This window comes from Microcaecilia unicolor, chromosome 4 (genome assembly GCF_901765095.1).
Source record: "Microcaecilia unicolor chromosome 4, aMicUni1.1, whole genome shotgun sequence".
NCBI classification, from domain to species: domain Eukaryota; kingdom Metazoa; phylum Chordata; class Amphibia; order Gymnophiona; family Siphonopidae; genus Microcaecilia; species Microcaecilia unicolor.
The window spans coordinates 262315044-262339617 of record NC_044034.1 but is presented as its reverse complement, the minus strand read 5'-3'; the positions used below and the strand labels follow the sequence as shown (position 1 = coordinate 262339617).

Genomic DNA, 24574 nt, shown 5'->3' with positions numbered 1-24574 from the left:
CCCCCCCTCCCCTGTTTGTGTCCCAGTATGTTCAAGTGACAGGTTTCCATTTTTAGCCAAAAGACCAATAAGGACCATTCTCAGTTACTGGCACGTTCTTTCATAGGAGCCAACTTTTCAAAATTATTGGGGGCGCTAAGCCCAGTGGAAATAACACTTCCTTGGCCACATAAAAGGAATGTTGTCAATACTGGGGGTGCTCAAGCACCCACAGAGTCGGCGCCTATGCGTTCTTTATATTTGATTTTAATGCAAAAGAGGCTGAGAGGCATTAAATATGAAACATAGAGGACTGAGCAACTACCCTTGTCTCTGTTGCTCCTTGGAGTGGAGGAGTAGCCTAGTGGTTAGTGCAGTGGACTTTGATCCTGGGGAACTGAGTTTGATTCCCACTGCAGTTCTTTGTAACTCTGGGCAAGTCACTTAACCCTCCATTGCCCCTGGTACAAAATAAGTACCTGAATTATGTAAACCGCTTTGAATGTAGTTGCAAAAACCTCAGAAAGGCAGTATATCAAGTCCCATTTCCCCTTTCCCTTTCCCCTTCATGGTATCTACATGTAATTTACCAGTACAACATTAAATTTATTTCCCTACCTGTTTTAATATTCTTAATAAAGAGGTTTGAAAGTAGCTATCAGTTGTAAGCTACATTTTCAGGATTCTTAAGCAGTGTGGAATGTCATCAATCCTCAGGATGCCTCCGTGATTCCTGTATATTTACAGCAACAGGTATCTCCCAGTCCAGTGAATCCTATTGCTCCAGTAGTCAGTCAAGACTTTCATAGTTTGGCTTGAATTTCAATTCAGTGATTATGCTGTTGTTGTTGTAATATCAAGCTACTACATGCTTTACAAAATAAAGATATGTGGTAAAAGAAAAAAATAAAAATAAAAAGACGCTGTATGGTACCTCGAAAGTTCCTTCTGATTCACAAAACTGACTCAACCGCAAAGATTTGCCTTGCAATCAGTGCAGATACACACAACCGTACATTGTGGATCTTCACAAGACAATGAGGAGCCTTTTTACAAAGCGGCAGTAGGGCTACCGCGTGGGAAGTGCATGCCAGATCAACACTACAGCCTGGTTAGCGCACCCACCTACCATGGGGGCATTCCCGGTGGTAATCGGCAGTGCGGCCATTTTGGACCTGAGACCTTACCACCACCCATTGACTTACCACCCAGATAATGTGTGAGACCTTACTGCAGTACGGTCTCACACATTCTCTGGGTGGTACTGGTCTATGCGCATAGAAAGATGATTACCTCCCAGTTTCCATTACCGCCTGGATCACGTGGTAGCCGGTTGGTAAGTCCAAATTGACACACATTGGGCGCCTATGCAGCTTAGTAAAAGGGCCCCTTAAACTTACAAAGTTCCACAGGTTGCTGTGGAACTTTGTAAGTGCTTTGAAAATATTCCTCTATATGTATAAAGTTTGTAGCCAACTAGTATTAGAAGATACCTGAAAAACCGCTTTTCTTACACCAAACAAAGAAAACCATTTTTTCTTACCTTGAATGGATTTTCAAGGAATTAAAATTAGATTTTTTAAAATTCCCCCAATAATATATCTTACGCTTATGTGGATACTGGTAGGGTGGACATCTTTCCTCATGCCCACTTGGAAGAAGTACAGTATTAATAATGGTCCAACTGGCATAGATTAGTTTAACAGTACAACCAGCCTTGTACACCTGAGCTGACAGCAGCTATTTGTCTCTCTCATTCTCATCCTCTCAATTTAATTTCCCATTGCTTTGATCAACACAGTGTCAGTAAGCTAAACTACTTTTGTTCTAATTTTTTTTCCCCTTCTTTGACTCTAACACTGAACTTTTGTTTGGGATACTCTTTCTGCTTGCAGTCAAGACTTGCTGAGAAGGAATGATAATTACTAGGGAATGAGCCCAAACAGCTTGACTGACAGGATTTAAGCTGCAGGCTTGTAGTGTCACAAGGCTGGTGAGCCATTTCGACAATTCACTATTTATGCCATGAAGTGTTCTGCACTATTCATATCATGGTTCAATTAATGAAGAATATGATAAGACCAGACACTTGGAACGTCTCCAAAATAACCAACCTTTGGTAGGTAGAACCTTCGGCCAGTTTTGGCACAATTTTACAGTTACCGTCGAGGGACTTTATGATGTATTTTTACATTCTTAATTGCATTCTTTCACAGAAAAAAAAGTGTTAAGACCAGGATTGTTTAGTTCAGGATGTGGAAATGAAGACAAATAGGATACAAAGCGTAGGGCAGGGGCAGAAGTTGTCTGTTTGGTTTTCAGTTATTTTAGCTATCATTTTCTAGAAAACTCAGTGGGGGGTTTTTTTTTGGTTTTTTTTTCTTTGCAGTTCCAGTTACTTGTTTAAACTAGCCCAGTTGTTAGACAGAGTCTGTAACCGTGAGTTCATTGCCTGGTGATAATGTCTTGACTTAATACTGCTTGGCGTTAAAGGATGTGCAGTCTTTGGCGGTCGCTGATTTAATGAAGTGGCTCTGCTTTGTAAATCCCCATTGCAATGGAGTGTGAAAATATGGCAAAAAAAATCTACTTCTCTTCTCCCCCTTCACCCCCCCCCCCCCCCCCCCACACACACACACACAGGCACATCAACTGTACATAAGTTATTAGTTTGCAAAAATACCAAACTGCTTTACAACCAAAGGATGAGAGCAAACAATATTCTCCTTGTAAAATAGCAGTGCTGAAGAAATGGTAGGAAAGCAGTCTGTACTGGGTACAAATCATAGGAGCCAAATCTATTCTCAAGCTATCTGAAATAAAGAGGCTTACACACACAAGCATTTGGTAGCTGGTGTAAAGTTTGATAACAACTTTGCCATCTGAAGCACCATCCTACAGCAGCCAGATGCCCCAGCATCAAATCATTGTAGGGTTGATAATGTCTGTCCTTGTTGGTCAGATAAAATAATTGTTCAATCAGCCTATGAAGCAATATACTGGACTGCAAATATTCTAATAGACAATAACCCCTCTGTAGCAATGAATTCTGAGATAATGAATTCCCTGAGTTGGGATACTGCTCGTTTTCCAGTGTTACATCTTTTTGGTATATGTCAATGGAACCCTTGCTCTAGTGGAGAATTGCTGACCAATCATTTTATGGAAAATGAGTTCTTCCTTTATATAATTTTCAAGAATATAATCAGCATCCAAATAATACTCTGAAACTTCATGTGAGTGACCTCAGCTCGCTGTATCTATGAGCTATATTGGAGTTCTCATATTTTGGTAATAAAAAAATAAACAGGGGAAATTTTATTTCCTTCATCCCCTGAGATGGTGAGAAATAAGATCCAGTTCTAGGAAGATTCTTGTTATACTCCATATCCAGCTCATAGCAGATTTTGGTCCAGAATTATTCTTTTTCTTTTTAAATGGCATATATTTCAATTTAATTTTAAAAATTATTATTCTAAGGAAAAAAGTCAGGCACTTTTTTAAAAATAGTTTTATTAGAAAGAGTTTCTGGAATTGTTTTACAGATTTAAACAAAATAAATCTCTCTTCTTTTGATAGATCTACAAAACAATCACATTATTCAATTGGTCTGCTACGGGGGCTTTTGGATTAATTTAATTTATTCTCAGAGTATCCAATCAAGGTGGTTTACAGAATATAAAGTCCATAAAATTGCAATTTAAAGCAGAGGAGTGTGGTAGCCGTGTTAGTCCACTCTTAAGGTTATCAATAGAAATCAAACAAAATAAAACATGGAAAGAAATAAGATGATACCTTTTTTATTGGACATAACTTAATACATTTCTTGATTAGCTTTCGAAGGTTGCCCTTCGTCAGATCGGAAATAAGCAAATGTGCTAGCTGACAGTGTATATAAGTGAAAACATTCAAGCATTACTATGACAGTCTGACAGGGTGGGAGGATGGAGGTAACTAAGCAAAAAGAAAAATCACACCACAAAAACATGAGTAAATTTGCAGGAAATTTTTCTTTTCAGATGGAAAAAGATTCAAAAGAGTCCCTTTCATTGTGGCAGTCTGTCCACAGGTTTTGAAAGTAAGTATGTGCCTGATAAGTGATTCACTGAAGCTTTCTTTGTCATCGAGCATTTTAGCTGCGATTCCAGTTCTGGTTGTTTTCATTTCTTATGGTACTAAACTTCCACATCTAGAAACTGAAAAGTAACAGCTCCTTTGACTGTTGGTTAACAGTTCGGGAGATCTGTTTGACCTTAGCTACTTCTTTGTTAGGAAGGTTCATCAATAAAGAAAGTGCTAGGAATCTGCGTTCATTTCTTTCATCTTCATTTATTTATGTGTACAAATTGTTACGCCCATAAGGTAATTTTAAACATGTAAAAATGAATTTCCATGGGTAAAACTGAATTTACGTACATAAAATCTTGATGATAGCTCACCATGCTTTTGTACACTGGGATCCCAGTTTACCTTCACTGTTTGCTTATTCCATATCAACCCTCTCGCTCCCTGAGGTCATCCAAAGCTAATTTGTTATAGTTCTATCATTTAAAAACTTTGGTTGGAGGAGTCCAGGTGAACATCCTTTAGGAGTATTGTGCCCACAGTTACGGAACAAATTCATTTAGGGCGTCTTTTATTAAGGCATGCTCACGTTTTTAGCACGTGCTAAAATTGTGGGCACGCTAAACATTAGAGACGCCCCTAGGAATGCATTGGCGTCTCTAACGTTTAGTGCGCCCACAATTCTAGCACGCGCCAAAAACGTGAACGCGCCTTAGTAAAAGACCCTCTTAGAGACTGTTCAGAAATTCAAAATGCCATTAAGACATGGTTATTTAGGCAAGCTTTTCTGTAGATTTATCTTGAATAATCTGTGTTAAGAATTTGAGTTTAAAGTTGTTGAATTGTAAGATTGAATTTATATAGTTTTGGCAGTAGTTTATTAACTCATTTATTATGTTTTTTTCCTTGTGCATCACAGATGTCATGGTTGTGATTGGTTTAAATTGTGGTGCTGTACATTCATTTTCCTTTTTTGTGTTTGTCTGTAATTTTTATTATGATGTTTACGTGATTTTTTTTTTACAGTTTAATATTTTAATTGTACACCACTCTGATATGTCTGTGAAGTGCAGTGTATTATATGATTCAAATAAATAAATAATGAACTGAAATGAATGACAAACATTAATGACAATAAATAAAACAGCAAAATGGAATGAAAAAATTGAGAGGCTACATGGCCCTAGTCAGTGTATTGAAAAAATCCAGTCCTAGATTTTATACGATGCCTAAAGCAACTTAACTGTTCAATAGTTTTAAAACACGTTATATCTTTCCTCACCAAATCTTCCCATCTTTTTGATTGGCTTATTAATTGTTTAATTCCATATAATGTACTAAATTTCTTTTATGATTGTCATATGCTTAACAAAATCAAGGTACAACAATGGAACTTCGCAGACAATGATTCAATTCAGTCAGATATTTCTAAAACCCACAGTTCTATTTTGCTAGTCCAGGTGAAAAGATTGAGTAAATAAGGCTGCCAAAGTTTCAATCCCAATGTGATGATTATATAGCAAATCAGTGTGTGTATGTATTTGCATACACATGCATTCTGAGTCCACCGAAGAGGCCACTAGGGTAGGACCGGGGAGAATGCGTTCGTAAGCAGAGAGGGGCGGCGGTGTGTGGATGGGGGAGTGCAGGCAGGGGCACAATGACCCTTACTGTCTGGGGGGGCCCAGAACACTGACGGGAGCCCTTACCACATCCTATTTAGGAGGCAGGTAGGGCTCCCGTGCTGCCCATGCTATCTGATTAGCGCAGGCGCGCCTGTTCTCCACACTGAGTGGGGAAACTACCACTAGATACCTCAGTACATGCCACAGAAGTGTCCTTTTAGCTCACAGAAGGCTAGTGTTAGGCCTACCGCACCTTAGTAAAAGGGCGCCATAGTCCTCCCACGTTAACCAGTTAGCGCATTAACGCTCAGTAGTACATTAATGAGGATTTGGCTGTCTTTATCCTACAGCAGATGTTGTCTTGTGTCTGGAAGATACTAGAAAATCCTGTTCATGTTTGTAAGCTGGTGTACATGGACCACTCTCCAGACTTCCTGTATTGCTATGTTTGGATTTATAACCCATACAATATATATGCTGTGCTTCTGATTCTCTTGTACTCCTTGCACTGTCTGAAAAATGATGAAAGATAACCACATTGAGCATGGATAAAGCAGTGATCTCCTTTGGCTTTGTTTGATTTGAGTACTTTATATATAAAACTGAGGGAGGAATGTGGAGTGAGCACCCTCTGGTGGTCATGTGCCTCTAGAGCTGCTTGCCGCAGACAAGTTTAAATTGTCATGACTTTTTTTCTTTTTTTTTTTTTACTTTATTTATATTGAAATTTTACAACTTTTAACTTTCTTACAGAGGAAAACAGAGAACTCTTTGTTACAGATTGTTAGCTTCAAACAAAGGACCAAAACTAAATAGATATTTAGTTGTAAAGAAGTTTATTTTATTAGAATACAACAGCACTACAACATAGCAACCTATATGTAAAAAGTTAACATAACCATTTAATATACTGTCATGTTACTTTGACTTTTTTCCAGCTCATCATTATTCAGTTACCAACAAGGACCTGCTCTGTCCATCTGGCTGCGGTGGCTGAGATCAGTTTTGCTATATTTTACATGACCATTTAGTCATTGCAATGAATAATCTATGCCAGCAGGGGGAAGCAAGCATTTGGTTATTTTGGTTTTGCTTAGAGTGGGACGTAATATATTAGTAATTACTTTTTTTGTTGTTTTAGATAATTCACCAAGAAAACATGGCACAACGTGGTGAATATAAATGGACGCACGTATTTCCATTTCTCATGGTATGTCCAATACTTATTTACGGCCCTTGTTTGTGAAGAGGTTTCCAGCACATGGAAAACAGCTGAAGCGTTTCTTCTTTCATGTACCTTCTCTCTCTGAGCCTCTCTTCACTGACACTGTCTGTTCCCATGATATCCAAAATGCTGTATCCTTAGTGAAAGAGTGAGATATCTTAAAAACACATATCTTCAATCCAGGAAGTAAATATGTAAACGCTAGAGGACAGGAGACGAGGTGATGTGGATGCCTGGAGGTGGTAGGACACAATTAGTAACAGAGGGCCCAATATTCAGACCGCGGGAGGTAGCCACGGCACTGAGCTCGGATATTCAATGCTAGGCCATTTCCAGTGACCGGCATTGAATATCCGAGTGTCTATTGGCCAGTTTAAATTTAACCGGCCAAGCCAGAATTCAGTGCTGGCTGGTTAAATGTAAACTGGTGAAAGATATTCCAGCTATTTTGGCGACCTAATTTGACTGCCAAACTTAACTGGAGATGTGCTGAATATTGACAGATAGCTGGTTATATGATGCGATATAATTGGCTATCCGCTAAGGGCAAACTGGCAATATTCAGTGGGAGATAGCCGGCAATTTCTGCTGAATATTGATGGATAGCTGGTTAAGTTCCATTTAACTGGCCAGGAGCCGTTCCTGGCCAATTAAATGGTTTTAAATATTGTGCGGTGAGATAACATGGTGGGTGTTTAGTGTGGTGTGATTTTAAAACTGGAGAACAAGGAGAACTTCTGGGATTGCAGTAGAAGGAAGGCAGGTGGGTATTGTTGCAAGATGTGCACTCGGGTCATTGGTACACCTTAAAAATTGTAGAAGTCCTTTTACTAAGCTGCGGTAAGCACTAGCACGCACTTACCACAGCTTAAAAGGACTTACTGTGTGACACACTCAGACATCGTGCGGTAACATCCTGATTTGCATACGCAAACCACTCACTAAGGATATTTTGCATTCCAGCATGGAGGAGGCGTGTCTGGAGGGTGAAGAGTTGATGTTTCTGCGCTAATCAGTTAGGGACTCCTTTTACTAAAGGGTTAGTGTGCCAATCCGGAACTACCCACCAGGCTACAGCAGAAGCCTGGCAGTAGTTCCCACCCGCACCGTGTGCCATTTCCAGGACTACAAAAATATTTTCTGTTTGTGTAACACTGGTGTTTACCTGGAATTAATCAGGCAACGTTGTGCTCTTCCCAGTTACTGCTGGGTAAGTGCGGGAGCCCTAACCACCACCTCAATGGGTGGCAGTAAGTGCTCCCCCTCAAAATGGCCACACAGTAAGTGGTTCACTTACCACACGGCCATTTCTTTTTGAGAAAAAAAAGACAGCTTTTTACCCACTGCGGTAAAAGGGGGCCTCAACACAGGCCCCCTTTTATCACAGCTTAGAAAAAGGACCCCTTAGTGCAGCCATATTACTGCACATTAACTGATTAGTGCAGGATTTACCACCTACAAAACAGGTGTTTGGTAAGTGCTCCTGCAGTCATTTTTTTAATGGCCACGCGCTGACGACATTAGCGCATGTCTATTAAAGCAAAAAAATGGAAAATTGGCCATTTTACTGCTGCGGTAGAAAGGCCTTGGCATGGTAAGAACACTTTCTACTGAAGTTTAGTACAAGGTCCCCCATGCACTAACCACCAAATTAACATGCATTAAGCGCACCCAACGCACACCAATTCCGAGTTACCACCCAGCTACCAAGTGGCCCTTGCGGTAATTTCATTTTAGGTGTCTTCCACTACACGCGTCCGAAAAATATTTTTTATTTTCTGGTGCGCATCAGCTATACGCGTCAAGTGCCATTTGTTGCACATAGATCATTACCGCTCGGTTACCACATGAGACTTTACCACTAGGTCAATGGCTGGTGGTAAGGTCTCAGACCCAAAATGGACACGTGGCAATTTTCATTTTGCTGCATGTCCATTTTCGGTAAAAATTTAAAAAGGGCATTTTTTTATAGGTGCACTAAAAATGATTCTGCGCTCGCCCAAAACACGCTTCTATACTACCGCAGGCTATTTTTCAGCGCACCTTAGTAAAAGGACCGCTTAGTGTACATTAATATGCAAGAGCGTGGGTTAAGAAAATGGCTATTACAAGGAATATATCACTTGAACCAACCCCCCCCCCCCCCCAAAAAAAAAAAAAATCAGGAAACATTTGGGAAAAATATAAATGAATTGACATTTTTATCTGCCTACAAATTCTATTTCCTACTTATTAGATTTTATGCCTTCTGGACTTTGTCAGGGCTCCTTTTACAAAGTGGCACTACTGATTAGCAGTGCACTGAATGCGAAGAAGCCTATTCAATTCCCGTGGGCTTCTTCGCATTCAGAACACGCTAATCGGTAGCTCCGCTTTATAAAAGGAGCCCTCAGTATCCCTCCATCCCCTCCGGTAATCTATGTACCCTTAATCAATGAAATCTGTTGCACAGTTCACTAGTTAGTGTGCCATTTTAAAAACAATATGATAATATTACAATATGTACATCTGTGGGTGGATGTATGTATGTATGTATGTGATGGTGTCCCTGGAGACACTACACAAAAGAAAAGAATACTGGCATTTAGAAAAACAAGGAGGAAAAATAACAAAAATGACCGCTGGCTGGATCAATGAAGTTGAAACCTCAAGGGATTAAGCTGGAGCAAAAGATTTTCAAAAGCTCTCAAAAGGACACTTGGGACACCAGAGGTTTCTTAAAACAGCTTTGCTGATTCCCAAAAATGAAATATGTACAGTATAAAAGTAGAATGAAAAAATTAACCAGAAGAATCGAAAAGGAGTAGATCAGTTAAAGCCACAGAAAGAAATTTATTACAAATCCTGAGATATGAAGTAACACTTTTTTTTATCCAGGACCTCCGGGGTCCCAGGCAAGGCACCTCGCACTCCCAAACTTTAGTATCTTAGGGGCCCTTTCACTAAGCTGTAGATAAGTTGGCCTTAGCACGCCTTTACACAAGTTTTTCCTGTGTGCTTGAAGCCATTTTTACTGCAGCAGTAAAATGACCAATTTTCCATTATTTGAATTAATGGTCGTGCAGTAATGTTGCTTTAGGGGCCCTTTGACCTAGCTGCAGTAAAAACTGACCTGCGCTAGTGTGTACACATAAAATTGGCGCGTGCTGGGCCATTTTTTATTGTGGTGGATAAAAAGGCCTTTTTTTAATGGGGCAGTAAATGGCTGTGTGCTAATTTTAAAAATAACGCGTGGCTAAGTTACTGCCTGAGCCCTTACCTCCACCTATTTACTTGGCGGTAAGGGCTCATGCACTACGCATGCGGTAATCAGGCAGCATGCAGAAATGTGACCATGCTGCCAATTACCACTGGAAGCACCCTCACAATAGAAAAGAGAAGAATATTTTCTACCGTGGGGAAAAAGCACGCACCAACTTCAGAATTACCGCTGTTCGGCCACACTTCCACAGTGGTAATGTCACTTTAGTGGACACTACCCGTGCATTATCCCTCCCGCGGCTTAGTACAAGGGTCCCTTAGACAGGCACAGTCAGTATTTAGTGATCTGGACAGTAATCCAAAATCTCTTTTAGTCACATGTCCTAATTAGAGATCCCAAAAAATCAAGGAAATTTACTCTCCTTCCCAAGAGTAAATTTAGAAAATTCAAATACTTCAAAAAGCTCTATATTATCCTTGATCTGGGTGTGACCTCAGTAGCCGCTTGCACCTCAGCTGTGGGTCCCTCAGTGCTAGGAAAAAGGATGCATCTCCTCAGTCCAACTCACCTTATTGAGGAAAACAGCTCCTAGGGCAGATAACACTCTTAGATTAAGTGCAATACACAAAATACCTTATTGGACCTGATCAATACAGTTGAATCAATATCATAGTAAAACAGAATGCAACTGAAATTGAAATTTAACATGGAAGGAAAAAGACCTCGGAAACTGTTTGGAAATACTGTTAGTATCTTTTCATAATCGGTTCATTTCTCTTTCATGGTCAGAAAAACCCTCCCGTTTAATTTTCTTTTCTATTGCACCAGTAAAAAAGTTCTCATTGCATTCAAACACAATGTAGATATGTTGCCAACCTCGATCAAAAATTCAGTTTTGAGTAGGAAACACACTTATCTTATATGAGTCTGACGGAGGCCTCCCATTTCACCGTTACTCTGGCTTCCTCAGGGGTTTAAATCCATGTGTTTCCAAATTGGTGAACTGGCAGCCTCCATCTTTCCAAACGGTTTCTGAGGCCTGTTTCGTTCCATATTAATTTCAATTGTATTCTGTTTTAGTATGATATTGATTCATCTGTATTTATCAGGTCCAGTATGGTATTTTGTGTGTTGCACTATTGGGAAATCTGGTAAGTCTCTATTTGATTTTGCAGTAGTCCTATACTAAGCAGTGGCATAGCTACAGGTGGGCACAGGCCCACTCAGCTGCAGCACCCCACATAGACATCTCTCCTCCTCCACGGTGTCCCAGCATCTGACCGCCTGTCTCTGAACCCCTTCTTTCCTTCCTTGGTATACCTTAAAGGCGTTCCTGGCACCTGCAGTGATTCAATTATTGTTGCCTGCACCGGCCCTGCAGGCTTCCATCGGTCGGGTCCGCCCTCACTTTCATCATTTCCTGTCTGTTGGGACCCAGCCGATGGAAGCCTGCGGAGTCGGCGCAGGCAGCAATAATTGAATCACTGCAGGCGTTAGGGATGCCTGTAAAGGTACACCAGGGAAGGATGGGGTTCAGCAACAGGTGGTCAGATGCTGGGATGCCACGGAGGAGGAGAGATGTTGATGTGGGGTAGGTGAAAAAAAATCTGTGGAGTGCTGTGCCGTGGAAGGGCTCATCTAAGTTAACTCTGGGTCCATCCAAAATACTGGATCTGGCTATACCACTGATACTAAGTCCCTGATACCTTCTGCTCCTGGGGTACTCGGGGGTGCTGATGAGTACTGGCACCTTTTCCAGTGTCTGCTAAAATTGACCCATGAACCACAAGTTTTAATGAAAGAGCTCAGGCTGAACACACCAATTCTGCCTTGTCATAGATTCTGTGACTCGTTGCAGGGGGCCTGGCTATTGTGGAGTGAGTCCCTCAGTGATCACCCCACCCCTGGAGGGTGGCCTGGCATTTGAGTACCGGCACCTTTTTTCCTAGAAAAATTGCACTGCTTCTGATGCTAATTATAATGTGAACGGATTCTAACAATAAATCTGTTACACTTATTGGATTTCTTTGTATTCTCCTATTTAATTAGGCGTGTTGCAAAATAGTAAACAATAAGGGCTAATATTTAGCCCGCGGCAGTCAGTGTTCTAAGTGCTGGCAGCTGCAGACAGAATTAGTCCTGGATACTCGGTGCCAAGCCTTGTCCGGGCGCTGCCACTGAATATCCAGGGCTAATTTAAATGGGGCAGGCTGCCGGTGCTTATGCAGGTACTAGTTGATATCCAGCCATAGGACCCACATAAAAGCATTTCTTTCTTTTTTTTTTCGGACAGACCAGAGCCAATATTCAGCAGCACTGCATGCTTAAGTGCTGAATTTTGGAGGTTAGGCGGCCCCAGATGATTTACAGGCAGGAACCTCTCTTGCCCACTTAAATCGCTTTGAATATTGGCTGTTAATTTCTTAATGATTTTTTTTCCCATAACCATTGTCCTATACAAGAGGTCTTTCAGGTGGTATTTCTATAAATATGGTGGTACTTGATTGTTTTGATGGTTTTTGTTATTTTGTTAAATTTGATTATGTGTATAGTATTACGTTTTATATTATTTACAGTATAAACATTTACATTGGATCTTTTTTTTTTAGTATGATTCTGTGTAAGTTGTATTTTTTATAGATTTCTTATCATAATGGCAGTCTAGCAGGTTTTTCAATCAAATTATATTATTGGATATTTATCTTTGGTGACAGGTGTCTCTGGTATATTCAGCCACTACTGAGTATTTGAACTGTAGTGAAAACGAATACTACAACCATACCACGGGTATGTGCCACGTCTGCCCAGAGTGTGAAGCAGGAGAAGAACCTTATTTGGTAAGGGTGAGATCTCATTCTTTTGTAACAAAAAAGTGGGAAGCCTTTAGCCCCTGGGCCACATCTGCTCAGTTTTTAGGGAACTGCATTCATGAGTATACATTTGGTTCATTAGGGCATGTATTCACTTGAATACATGTATGTCTACAAATTAATGCATGTACAGCCATTTTGTGTGCATAAAAAAAGTTTTTGCATGTGAGGAAGGAAGTGACTTCATCCTAGAGGGGTGAGCACTGTTAGAAGCAGCAGAAAACAGTAAAACAAACCCTGAAAATCTGTATGGGGCTTACTCGGACGGAAGCTGTTGGCAGCTGATTTCCCCCGGTATTGAGCATGGAAATGAGGCAATCAGCAAGACACGTGGGGAGACAAACCAGACCTCAGGGAGCTTACTGGACTTCTATCACTCATCCCTTCACCACCTCCAGTCCATTTTTTTCTGTCTTACCACATAGCCTGGTTCCCATTCTCTCTTCTACTTCCCCTATTTCCACCTTCTGCTACTCCCTTTTTTCTCTCACCCTCTTCATAGCACTCTATCCTTTTCAAATGCTTCCGAATTCCTCTCCAAATCCTCCAGGTCCTGCAAACCACCCCCCCCCCCCCCCCCTGCTAATTCCCTCTCTCTCATCCTACCCAATCCCTTCCAAGCAGGGCCGCCGAGAGACTGAGCCGGGCCTGGGGCAAGGCCTCCCCCGGGTTCCTGCCCCTGAGGTCGTTGCCGCCGTCCCCCTAGGCCGCCACCCGCCCCCCCCCCCGTCCGCCACCGGGCCAGGCCCCCTCCAAGGGGGGGCCCGGTGCCGCAGTCCCCAATCTCACCCGCCCTCGGCTCCGTTGATGGGCCGGGCCCCCCCACATTGAAATCATCACAGCACCTCACCTGTCACCTCGCTTCGTGACAGAAAGAGCAGCCAGCAGCGGCAGATTGGATTTGCCTCCCTTCGGGCCTTCCCTCCCTGTGTCCCGCCCTCGCGGGGCGGAAGTTACATCAGACAAGGGCGGCATATAGGGAGGGAAGGCCCGAAGGAAGGCAAATCTGATCTGCTACTGCTGCGCTTTCAGTCACGGAGGTGACAGGTGAGGTGCTGTGATGATTTCAATGTGGGGGGGCCCGGCCCGTCAACGGAGCCGAGGGCGGGTGAGATTGGGGACTGCGGCACCGGGCCCCCCTTGGAGGCCCGGGGGAATTTTGTCCCTCCTGCCCCTCCCCCCTCTCGGCAGCCCTGCTTCCAAGTCCTGAGTTCCCACTTATTACTCCTAATACCCAGCCGATCCTAGTCTGTCTTCTTCTGGTCTCCCACCCAATCTTAGAGTCTTCACCTGTGTGAGTCCCTGCTCTCTCACATACCCCATGTCCCAATATTTGCCATTCTGCCTCCCTCTCTCCTTATCCCAGCACCCACCTATCTACTTCCTTATGCTTCTTCTTTGAGCCTTCCCCTGCATGTGGCTTGTTTCTTTCCACAACATATCTGTCCTCCTTTCCCTTCTCACAGCCCCAGCATCTGCCAGTATCTCTCTCCTCCATCCCCAGCAAGGTTGCCATCTTTTTGACAAAGAAAAACCCGACACCTGCACTGTTCTGCCCCATCCCTTGCTACACCTACTGTTGTAGCCTTCTCCTGCCCCTCTACAGCCAATTCTCAGCACTAGGGTTGTTGCCATCTAAGAAGAAAAAACTTCCACAGGTACATAAGTTCTTCCCCCGATATTCATCTGGCAGCACTTTTGCTATCTGCCACTGACGTTAAACCCAGATATTCAATGCCAGGCCTTTTTTGGTAACTGGCATTGAATATCCAGTTTCATTTTTGATCGCGGCAGCTTAACCAGTTAAACTGATATTCATTGCTAACCAGTTAAGTGCTTAGCGGTTAAAGATAGGCCTGCTATTTATTCAGCCTATTTTAACCGCTAAACATTGCTGGTTCAGTGCTTAATATCTGTGCCTAACCAGCTATGTTGTGCGATATAACTGGTTATCAGGTAGCTGCTAACTGCAGATATTCAACAGGAGATAACTGTCCAGAATCTGGATCCTATCCAGAATCTCTCCTTTATGTTCCTATCTCTATCCTCTTCCCATGTTTAGCATCTGCCCTCTCAGTGTCCCTACCTTACCCCTGTGTCTAGCACTGCCTCTCTGTGTCCCTGTCCCAACCTTTATCCGGCTTATCCCCTCTCACTGCCCCCCAGCCCAGAACTAGCATCTCTCCCTCTCTCTTCTGCCTGCCCCTCCACACTCCAGAATGTCTCTCTCCCTCCCTCTACTGGACCAGCAGTTCTCCCTCTCTCTTCTCTCACCCCCCAGGTCTTCTCATTTTTTCCTCCACTTCCCCCCTCCCCATGTGTACAGCATCTCTCCTTCTTTCTTCCCTCCCCCCTCCCTTCCCAGTACAGTAGCTCTCTCTTCCCCCAGGTCTGGCTCCCCCTCACCTCCTACAGATTAGGCATCAATCCATTTCTCTATCCTATACAGATCTCGCATCAATCCCTCACCATCCCCTATTTAGATCTGAAATCAATTGTTCTCTGTCCCCCAGGTGCAGATTTGGCAACAATCCCTCCCTCCCCCTATGCAGATCTGGCACCAATCTATCCCTCACCTCCCCGTGAGGATCTGGCATCAATCTCTTCCCTGCCCCTCCATGCAAGTCTGGTATTTCTCCCTCTCCTTCTCTTGCCTGCAGTTCTTCAAACACATACTAGTCCTGCTAGCCTCAGAGCCTTGTCTCTGATGTGTTTTGCTCACAGGAAGTTGCATCAGCGGAGGTGGGGGGCATCAGAGGGAAAGCCCCTGGGTAACAGGAAGTAGCGTTTCTTCCTCATGGTCATGTGGAGAGGAGCTCGGTGTATGCTATATATTGCATGGAAATTTAAGCCTATTCTATAAAATGTAGGTGTATTTTACAAAATACGCATAAGCGTAATGTTTTTCCACGCAGAGTTTTCAGGCGCCATATATAGAATCTTGCCTTAAGTGACTTCCTCATGGTCTAAGTAAGTGGATGAGAAACAAATGAGGTACAGTGGTCATTGCACTACATACTATCTTAATCTGCACCTCCTTACGCAGTCTTTGAACCCACCTAATCATAGACCCATCTGATAACCCTGCATGCGTATCCCAAATTTTTCTTATGGACTTGCAGAAGAAAAAGAGACAGTCTTTATAATCAGACCCTTCAAATTAGATGTTTGGACACAGTGTTCACATGTTGAGTGTTCCATACTTTGCAGGCTCATAAGAGGAGATTTGATGGGATAGAGAAAAGCATACATTGTTGTTCTACTAAAATGCTTTGGAGACAAGAAATGTTTAGGATAGAGAGAGTGAACAAATGGGAATATTTGTGATCAGGAAAGAGGGAAACCTGGCTGCAGTGTTTCCATTCTCTGGCAGAAGCTGGAAAACTAAGATGCTTGGGACTACTTGCTGACCACCCTGCCCAGAGATGTGAACCTTTTCTTTCCTGCAAAGTGAGAGTTTGGCACTGAAATTTCAGATCTGGTGCCCAGTAAGAGTAAAGAAATTTTGGTCTAAATTAGTTTTCCATAAAGGGGAATATGTTAAATTATTGCTATCATTCTTCTCATTGTAGAACTGTGGGTATGGCATCAGAGATGAAGACTATGGCTGTGTCCCTTGCCCTTCCGGCAAGTTTTCTAAAGGAGGATACCAGATATGTAGACGTCACAAAGATTGTGAGAGTTTCTTTCGGGCCACGGTTCTCACTCCAGGGGATGCAGAGAATGATGCAGAATGTGGGCCCTGTCTCCCTGGGTAAGAGGATTGGGCTTGCATCCTTTGCACAATGCTACTTAATCAAATGTGCTGCCATTACGAAGTCTTGTAATATCTCTGACAGAAATGCAGTTAACTGGCTAGCAAGAGCTGTGGAATTCTCTTCATATCATGTGTGTTAGAGAAGAGACTGGTAGGAATGTGAGAGATTGCAAGATCGCCCTCTACTGGCCAGAAAAGTTTTCCAGCGGTATTGGAATACGAATGTCCTGGATACTATAGATAGTTAAAGTTATACTAATTTTCTCACGAAGTAGGAGTGTTGTCAGTGGGAGTTGTGAAATAGGCGGCACCTCTCTAATAGGCCAGTTTTTAAAATCAGAAAGTTAAAAGGAGGTAGAACTCTTCCAAACCATACAAAAACAAAATGTTCTGCTTTAAGCACACAACTGACTGAGTAAATCACATAGTGGCTGAAACAATCATTCTGCCGGCCACAATAATGGTATTTGTATCATTTTCAATAATTACATATACAGGAGAACCGCAGGAGCGGAGGACCTTGTGCCACTACGTGGAGGGAAACGGGCAGAAGGAGTAGTGAAGGTAGCAAGGCTCTTCCACAGAATACGAGGAGACAAGAGTTCTAAATATCAAAGTCTTTATTCTTCAAAAACCCTTAATTCCTTTTAACTCTGGATTCGTTCCTTCTCCCAGCTTTTGACTTTTCACTGCTACGCATTGCACTACATGCTTTCCGGGTAATTGCGTCTTTTTAAAGATGGCTATCCTGACCCTTAAATTTTACCAGTGAGTTCATATGCAGACCCCTGATGCAGGCACTTTGCCAAAACACAGTACTGTGTCGGGGTTTTGAAGAATAATGACTTTGATATTTAGAACTCTCGTCTTCTGTGGAAGAGCCCTGCTACCTTCACTATTCCTTCCACCAATAATTACATATAACCACGCACATTGCTCACCGTGGTACAGCCAGTGATATCCCTGATTGACTTGTTTCACCTTTTTTGTTTGTTTCTGTGTTCTGTATTCTGTCTGCCCTTCATTTCAGTTACTACATGTTAGAAAACCGACCCAGAAACATGTACGGAATGGTTTGCTACTCATGTGCCCTGGCTCCCTCGAACACCAAGGAATGTAAGTGACCCTTCATTTATCTGTTTCATTATTGAACATTTCCTTTTTATTTCAACATTCAGAATATAATGCAACATTTATACCAATCCAGGATCTGTGCTTGAAAGACATAATGAAAGGAGTCCATTTTCAAAGGAAGTACCTACCTGGCTAACTCCTGCTAACCGGGCCAAACTGGATATTCAGGGACATACCCAGATAATAACTGCTGAATATCCAGCAGACCACAGTGGCATTATACGTGTGCTGCCGGGGTGGTCTGGGTATGGAGGACAGAGCCTAGAGGTACCCAGACATTGGTGATATTCAGTGATGGTACCCAGATTACTGTCTGTTTAATTTAGGGCAGCAAAAATGTGGCCACCATGTGCACGGATTTTCATTGCTTATAACCAAAGAGGTGCTGGCACTGAACACCCAGGGGTTAATTCAGCCGGTGATGGCCAGTGATTAAAGAAATGTTTGCTGGCTGAAAATTGAGTGGAAAGTTTTCTGGAGGAAGATAATGGAAGCATTGTATGAGCAAGAGAGAGAATATATTTCAGGGCGCCATCCTAACTTTATGTAGCCTATTTTCAAAGCATTTGGATGTCTCAAAATGCCCAAATGGACGTCCATGTGCTTGAAGAAAAACGTCCAAATGCCACTTGTGAAACATTTTTCTCTTTGAAAATGAGCCCCACTGTGATCACGTACCAGAGGACATCATGATTCTGGAAACAGCCAGTCCAAAAGTTAATGTAGCCATGAAACGCCTCTTTATCACTATGAAGTCACTGCATGAGAAGCCAGGGCCACATTTATACAGTACATTTACACAATGCTGTACTGAAAACAAACAAAAAGGGAGGGTTGGCGTTTCTGCTACTGTTTTCAAACTGCTTGCATTCTATGAGGAGTAGACTAGTGATAAGTGCAATGCACTGGCAGCCACGGAAACCAGGGTTCATATCTCACTGTCCCCATGGACATACCTGGGGCAAGGCACTTTATCTTCTGTTGTCTCAGATACCACTGAGACTGTAAGCTTTTTGGGGAAGGGAATGAGCATCATTTGAAAAGGAAGATAAAAATCCAAAAAGGTGTTGTTATGGTAAGTCCTAACATGTACATGTTACGATCTTCTTTAAAGCTATATGTGGTTGTCTGTCTTCAAAGTAAATTAAGAGTATTGATAAAAGAATCACTAATTATCATAGTTAAACTCAGTAGGAGAGACAGGGCATTGCTAAATTTTTATGTTCTGTTCGCTATTAGCTCTATAATTTTTGTGTTTAGTTATAGGAAATCTCATGTGGAAATGCTATGGACCTCATTTCAGAAGATTTAGTTGGCATTTATCCTTGTGAAAGTTAGTTTATACGTGTAGTTGGTCATAGTTGTATAAGTGATGATATTAGAAACCCATTGTTTGTATCTAAAATATGCACAGATTTGAAGGGGTGTGGTGTGGGCATGGTGAGGAAGGACTTTTAAAATATTTAATTCCAGTCTTTCTATTCCGCTTAACCTCCAGGTTCAAAGCAGATTACAGCACTGAATAAAAACAAATGTAAAAAAACTCATAAAAGCACCATAAAAAGCAATAATAAACATAATAATGTATAAGTTTTCACAAATAATGCCAAATCAATCTAGAACTACTAAGTGTTTATTAAATACTTCTGGAAAGCCTAAGTTTTTATTGCTTTCCAAAATAGCATATAATGAGTTATATTCTGAATACACGAAGGTAAGTTGTTCCAAAATATGTTTACTTCCAGTTTTAAAAGGGGAACAAACATGCATTTCAAAATATTTCCCCAATGGCATATATACCTCCTCCACATCATGCATGGTTGTGAGTTAACTGCTCTTTTGGACTGGAGGTTTCATGGAATGAGTAGGGTGGGGCATTTGTGCTCTGGCCTTAAATAACACCTTAACGCCTAAATTTGAGGTTGGAAACTCTCACTCCTTAATTGGGTCCATTGTACATGTGGGTTTATAAAATGTGGCACTTACAGGTGTATGTACCACTGCTTGCTTACATAATACACCATGTGAAACTGCTCTGTTTTGCATGTATGTTTTGTCAGAAGGCTATTCCCACTGTACGTGCCTGAAAATACACCTGCACGTCCTCATACGTGGTTTAGGACAGTCCCTGCATTCAACAAGCCTTTGGAAGCTGTGAAAGTCCCATCGTGGATGTCCCTTTTCTCACCTAGACATTTTATACAAAATGGGACTTTCCGTGTAGTAATCAGATCTTTGCATAACATTGTTTTCTGTGTTTTAATGTAAGAAAAACTTCCCTTTAGCCAACACATGCAGATTAGTGAGGGCTGATTGTGTTGTTTTGCTTAAAACAGGCAAGGCGAAGGAGTATTTGAGAATAAATGGAGACATTAGGTCCAGAATGACTGGCATCCACTGGGACAGACTGGAGCAGAGTGCTTTAGTGCAAAGGATTCTAGGAGATTGCTTTCCTTATGGTTAAAATGCTTTGGAAAGAAGACTGTACAGGTTTTATCATTTTAGACAGGAAAACATGTTGGTTTCTTTTACAAAATTACTATAGTAGCTATGTACTCAAACCATAAGGAGGACTAGAAACTGTTTCTATGACTGTATAAACATGATTACAGAAAAAGATCAAATGTCATCTGCACCAGACTTTCCACTACCACCAAAAATATTAAACACAAAAGAGACCTCCTTTCTCATCCTTCAGCCAGACAGAAACAAGTGAGGTGACAGATCTTCTTCACTACAGGAAAATGCTTGGCCCGCAGAATCCTTCCAAATTCCTAAATGAAATATCTCTTACCTTAGCCCGTGTTTTTTTGTTATGAGGAATGCCCCCAAACTTTTTTTTTTATTTTTTTGTTACATTTGTACCCTGTGCTTTCCCACTCATGACAGGCTCAATGTGGCTTACATGGGACAATGGAGGGTTAAGTGACTTGCCCAGAGGCACAAGGAGCTGCCTGTGCCTGAAGTGGAAATCGAACTCAGTTCCTCAGTTCCCCAGGACCAAAGTCCACCACCCTAACCACTAGGCCACTCCTCCACTCCGAGCAAATGTAGAACTCAGAACCCCCAAAAGCAACTAAAGCCACCTTTGAGCTCCTCCAGGACCACTAGGCAGAGACAGTAACTGGGAAGAATTCAAATAGCAGAAGAAAACATTAAGTCCCAGTCATATGTAACACCAGCTAAAGTGGACTGAAGCCCTACACAGAACAACAGAGTAACCTGAGACAGAAGACCTCCTAGACCTGGCAGCTAGATTCATCATATGCCAGCTTGTGCTATAAATTGCAAAGAGAAAGGCAAAAATGTCTTCTATGAATCAGGGGCGTAGCCAGGCAACAAATTTTTGGTGGGCTTAGGCAAGAATTGGGTGGGCAACTGGGCACCAAGTGTTCCCCCCCCCCAAAAAAAAAAAATTATCTCAACTGGTGGGAAAACGCTTCTTTCCACCTTGGCAGCAGGCGTGCACTAAAAACTGAGCATGCGCAGGTGCCGGTGTGGAGAGTAGCGTTTTTGTTACCATCAGGGGGAAATCTTCAGCTGGCGGAGCTTGGGATTCCCACCAGTTACCACTAAACTTGTGCTACTGTTGGGTGGGCCTGAGCCATAAATGGGTGGGCCCTGGCCCACCCAAGCCCACCTGCAGCTACGCCACTGCTATGAATACAAATCATGCTGTTGTCTACCTCGTGAAACCCATGCTAAAACAGGCTACCAAATGTATGCTGAGCACATCCCAACCAACCGCAGGCAGGACTAGAAAGCAGTTGGGGGACACAGCTCAGGGGCAGCTACATTGCACCAGCTCACTAAGTTAAAATCAATAGCTGTAATGCAGAAGTATCCAAGTTTTTTCACTAGTGGGTCATGTAATCAGAAATCCATGAGCGTGTAAGTTGCAAGAATTTTTGTATTCATCTAAATGTGTCAGTCTCTTCTGAAACGGTGACTTTATATCCACCAGGCACCAAATAGCAGGGTTTTACAAAAGTTTGGATAATTTCCCAAAAGAAAAGTCCATAAGCTATTTATTAATATGGACTTGGGAAAAGGCACATCTTATTTTTAGGATAATCGGTATAAAATCTGTTTTACTGTTCTGGGATCTTGCCAGGTACTTGTGACCTGGATTGACCACTGTTAGAAACAGGATACTGGGAATGATGAACCTTCGGTCTGTCCCAGTATGTTCTTATATTCTCTGTGATACTTCAAATCATGTGTGCTAGCTAATTAGGTAAAACCTTTTTTTTCTACAAATCTCAAGTGAGCTGCTTCCCAAGGTCAGGTGGGCTGCATTTGGTCCACAGGCCACATGTTGGATGCCCCTGCTATAAAGAATTACAGAATATAAATGAGGAAATAATTAGTTCAAGTCATTAAACAGTGAAGAGCTGAAGAACCCGATGGCCAGATATTCTCCAGAAAACAACAGGACAACTCTGCTGTATTTGCAGTGTGCCTCTTCCTTGCTGACCCTTCAGCCAAACAGAAGTCCTCTTGAAAGATAAGAGCAGTCGACTTTGTACATTCCATGTCAGTCTTACTGGCACCAGCAACAGTAAGACATAGTTAAGTCCCTCATAAAGCAAAATGAACAAAGAGCTAAACCATCGTTAAACCATCACATTCCGCACTGCCTCATTACCATCTATATTTTTTCTTCTCAGGTCCCAAAAGAAAAAGAAAGCCTCCAAAACGAAATGTATGTTTTTGACCGCAGCCCAGAATGGAATTAATTCCAAATTAATCATGGACTTTTCTTTCTGCCAAGCAGTTTCTTGTGTCTTTCCCCTTAAACTGTTGCCATTTACTCCCACCTATTACTAACTTTTCCTGGAAATGGATTAACATTACTAGTGCATGAAGGATGTTTCAGTCACAACTAACATCACTAAAGCAATTTCAGCAATCATATGTTTCATAAAATCTATGTAATCTGCTCACGTAATAACACAATAAACACACATTGTTTCTTCTTCGCCTCGTATCTGGTTTTGTTTTCCTCTCCTCTACCCAAAACAAGTTATCATCATAAACCCCTTCAAACGCAAAGCACCAAACCAGTCTGAACATCTTTAATCTAGACATGATTCTTCTATATCATTTGGTGATATTTTGTTCATTTTTATAATGTATGTTCATGTTCAGTGTAAGAGGCAGAGGAGTAGTCTAATGATTAGAACAGCAGCCTGGGACCTGGAAGGCCCAGGTTCAAATCTCTGCCATGAAAACTTGTGGCAGCCCCATAACTCATTCACAGCTTGGTGCCCCATGCAGGGAGAGGAACAAGAACAAATTCAGGTATAAAGACATGATCAGGTTAGAGTCGCTGACATTAAATATTCTACCTGTTGTGAAACCCTATGCTAAACAACTTGAGTTCGAAACAGTTCAGTGAAAGTAATTAGAGCATAATCTCAATGACAAGTTATATTGTACCAGCTCATGCTTAGAAGCTGACACACTAAAGTGAGGGAAATTGCACGCTCTATTTTCATTTTATGGCATACTAGTCTGCTACCAGGACTTCTGTGCAAATAAACTCATAGCAAAATAGTGCACTTCAGGGATTATTTACTAAGGGGGCCTTTTGCAAAGTCGCACTACTGTTTTTTAGCTCGCGGTAAAAATCATCTGGTGGGAAATGCTGGACAACTCAGCGTTTACCGCCAGCTGATTTTTACTGTGAGCTAATAATGCTAGCGCGGCTTTGTAAAAGGCCCCCTAAGTGAGAATTAGCAGGTGCTAAGAATTAGTGTGGGTCCACGTTGGTTTTACAGACAGCACACTCTAATCTATACATTAATTGTCAGCAAAGAATTGAGAAGGGAATGGGTTGAAAATAGCAACTGCCGTCACACACTTGATTATGCATTAACCCCCTAATTCTATAAAATTTGCTAAAAATTGCATTGAATAATGAGTCAATTAGTGCCAATAATTGGCTTTTTAGCAAGCAATTATTGCCACTAATTAAAATAAATTAAGATGCATGCACACAAATTTAGGCATGTGATCTACACCTAAATCTTTTGCACATCCCAAAAAAGGGGACGTGGAAACAGAAGGGTCATGAGCGGTTTGGGATAGACTATGGGCATGGTTTTGGTTTATGCATGCAATTATAGAATAAGGGGGTTCCATGTGTAAGTTTAGGCAAGGGCATTTGCACCATATTTTCATTGGTGCAAATGGGTGTGCCTAAATTTACATGCAACCCCCAGGACTTAAGCACTATTCTATAAACCACGCCTAACGTTAGGCGTGGTTTATAGAATAGCGCTTCATTTTTTTGGTGCCAATTTTTTAGGCACGATTTATAGAATTCACTCCTAACTATTAACATGGCAAATAATGTGGCACAGTTTAATGGCAGCTGACTAGCGAAGTGCAGAGCCTTATCTGCAATGCGGTGTGTTAACTGTAAGGAAATATGCTAGGAATACCTCAACAGGTAACATGCCAGTTTTGCACAGCTTCTTACAAAATAATTTCAGAAAAGCTTTAAGTATACCTGATTTTGGTGTTAAATGTTTTGCAATATCATTTTGGGAAGGGTTGTTTGCATGTAATTTAGCTATGCTTCCTTAGCTAATGAGCTGCGTGGCAGAATTCTGCATTGTAGTTACTCATTATCTAAGAATTAAATAAAATATTGCATGGCTCAAATTGTATGCAAAAAAATAATTATTTGCAAAGCAGATCTTGTGTGTT

The 24574-nt window shown here is 41.8% G+C and overlaps 1 protein-coding gene across 2 annotated transcripts in view; it reads left to right on the top strand.

The window, feature by feature from the left end:
- EDAR (ectodysplasin A receptor) overlaps positions 1-24574 on the top strand; it is a 194240-nt gene that overhangs the window by 109101 nt on the left and 60565 nt on the right. The window contains exons 2-7 of one of the 2 annotated variants that reach the window (XM_030201477.1): positions 1875-2098; positions 3999-4057; positions 6811-6879; positions 12811-12933; positions 16539-16720; positions 17754-17839. In XM_030201477.1, coding sequence (XP_030057337.1) covers positions 6829-6879; positions 12811-12933; positions 16539-16720; positions 17754-17839 — 442 coding nt within the window. In that variant the 5' untranslated portion in view covers positions 1875-2098; positions 3999-4057; positions 6811-6828. The remainder of the gene's footprint in view (positions 1-1874; positions 2099-3998; positions 4058-6810; positions 6880-12810; positions 12934-16538; positions 16721-17753; positions 17840-24574) is intronic. The other variant, XM_030201478.1, reaches the window with a different exon arrangement.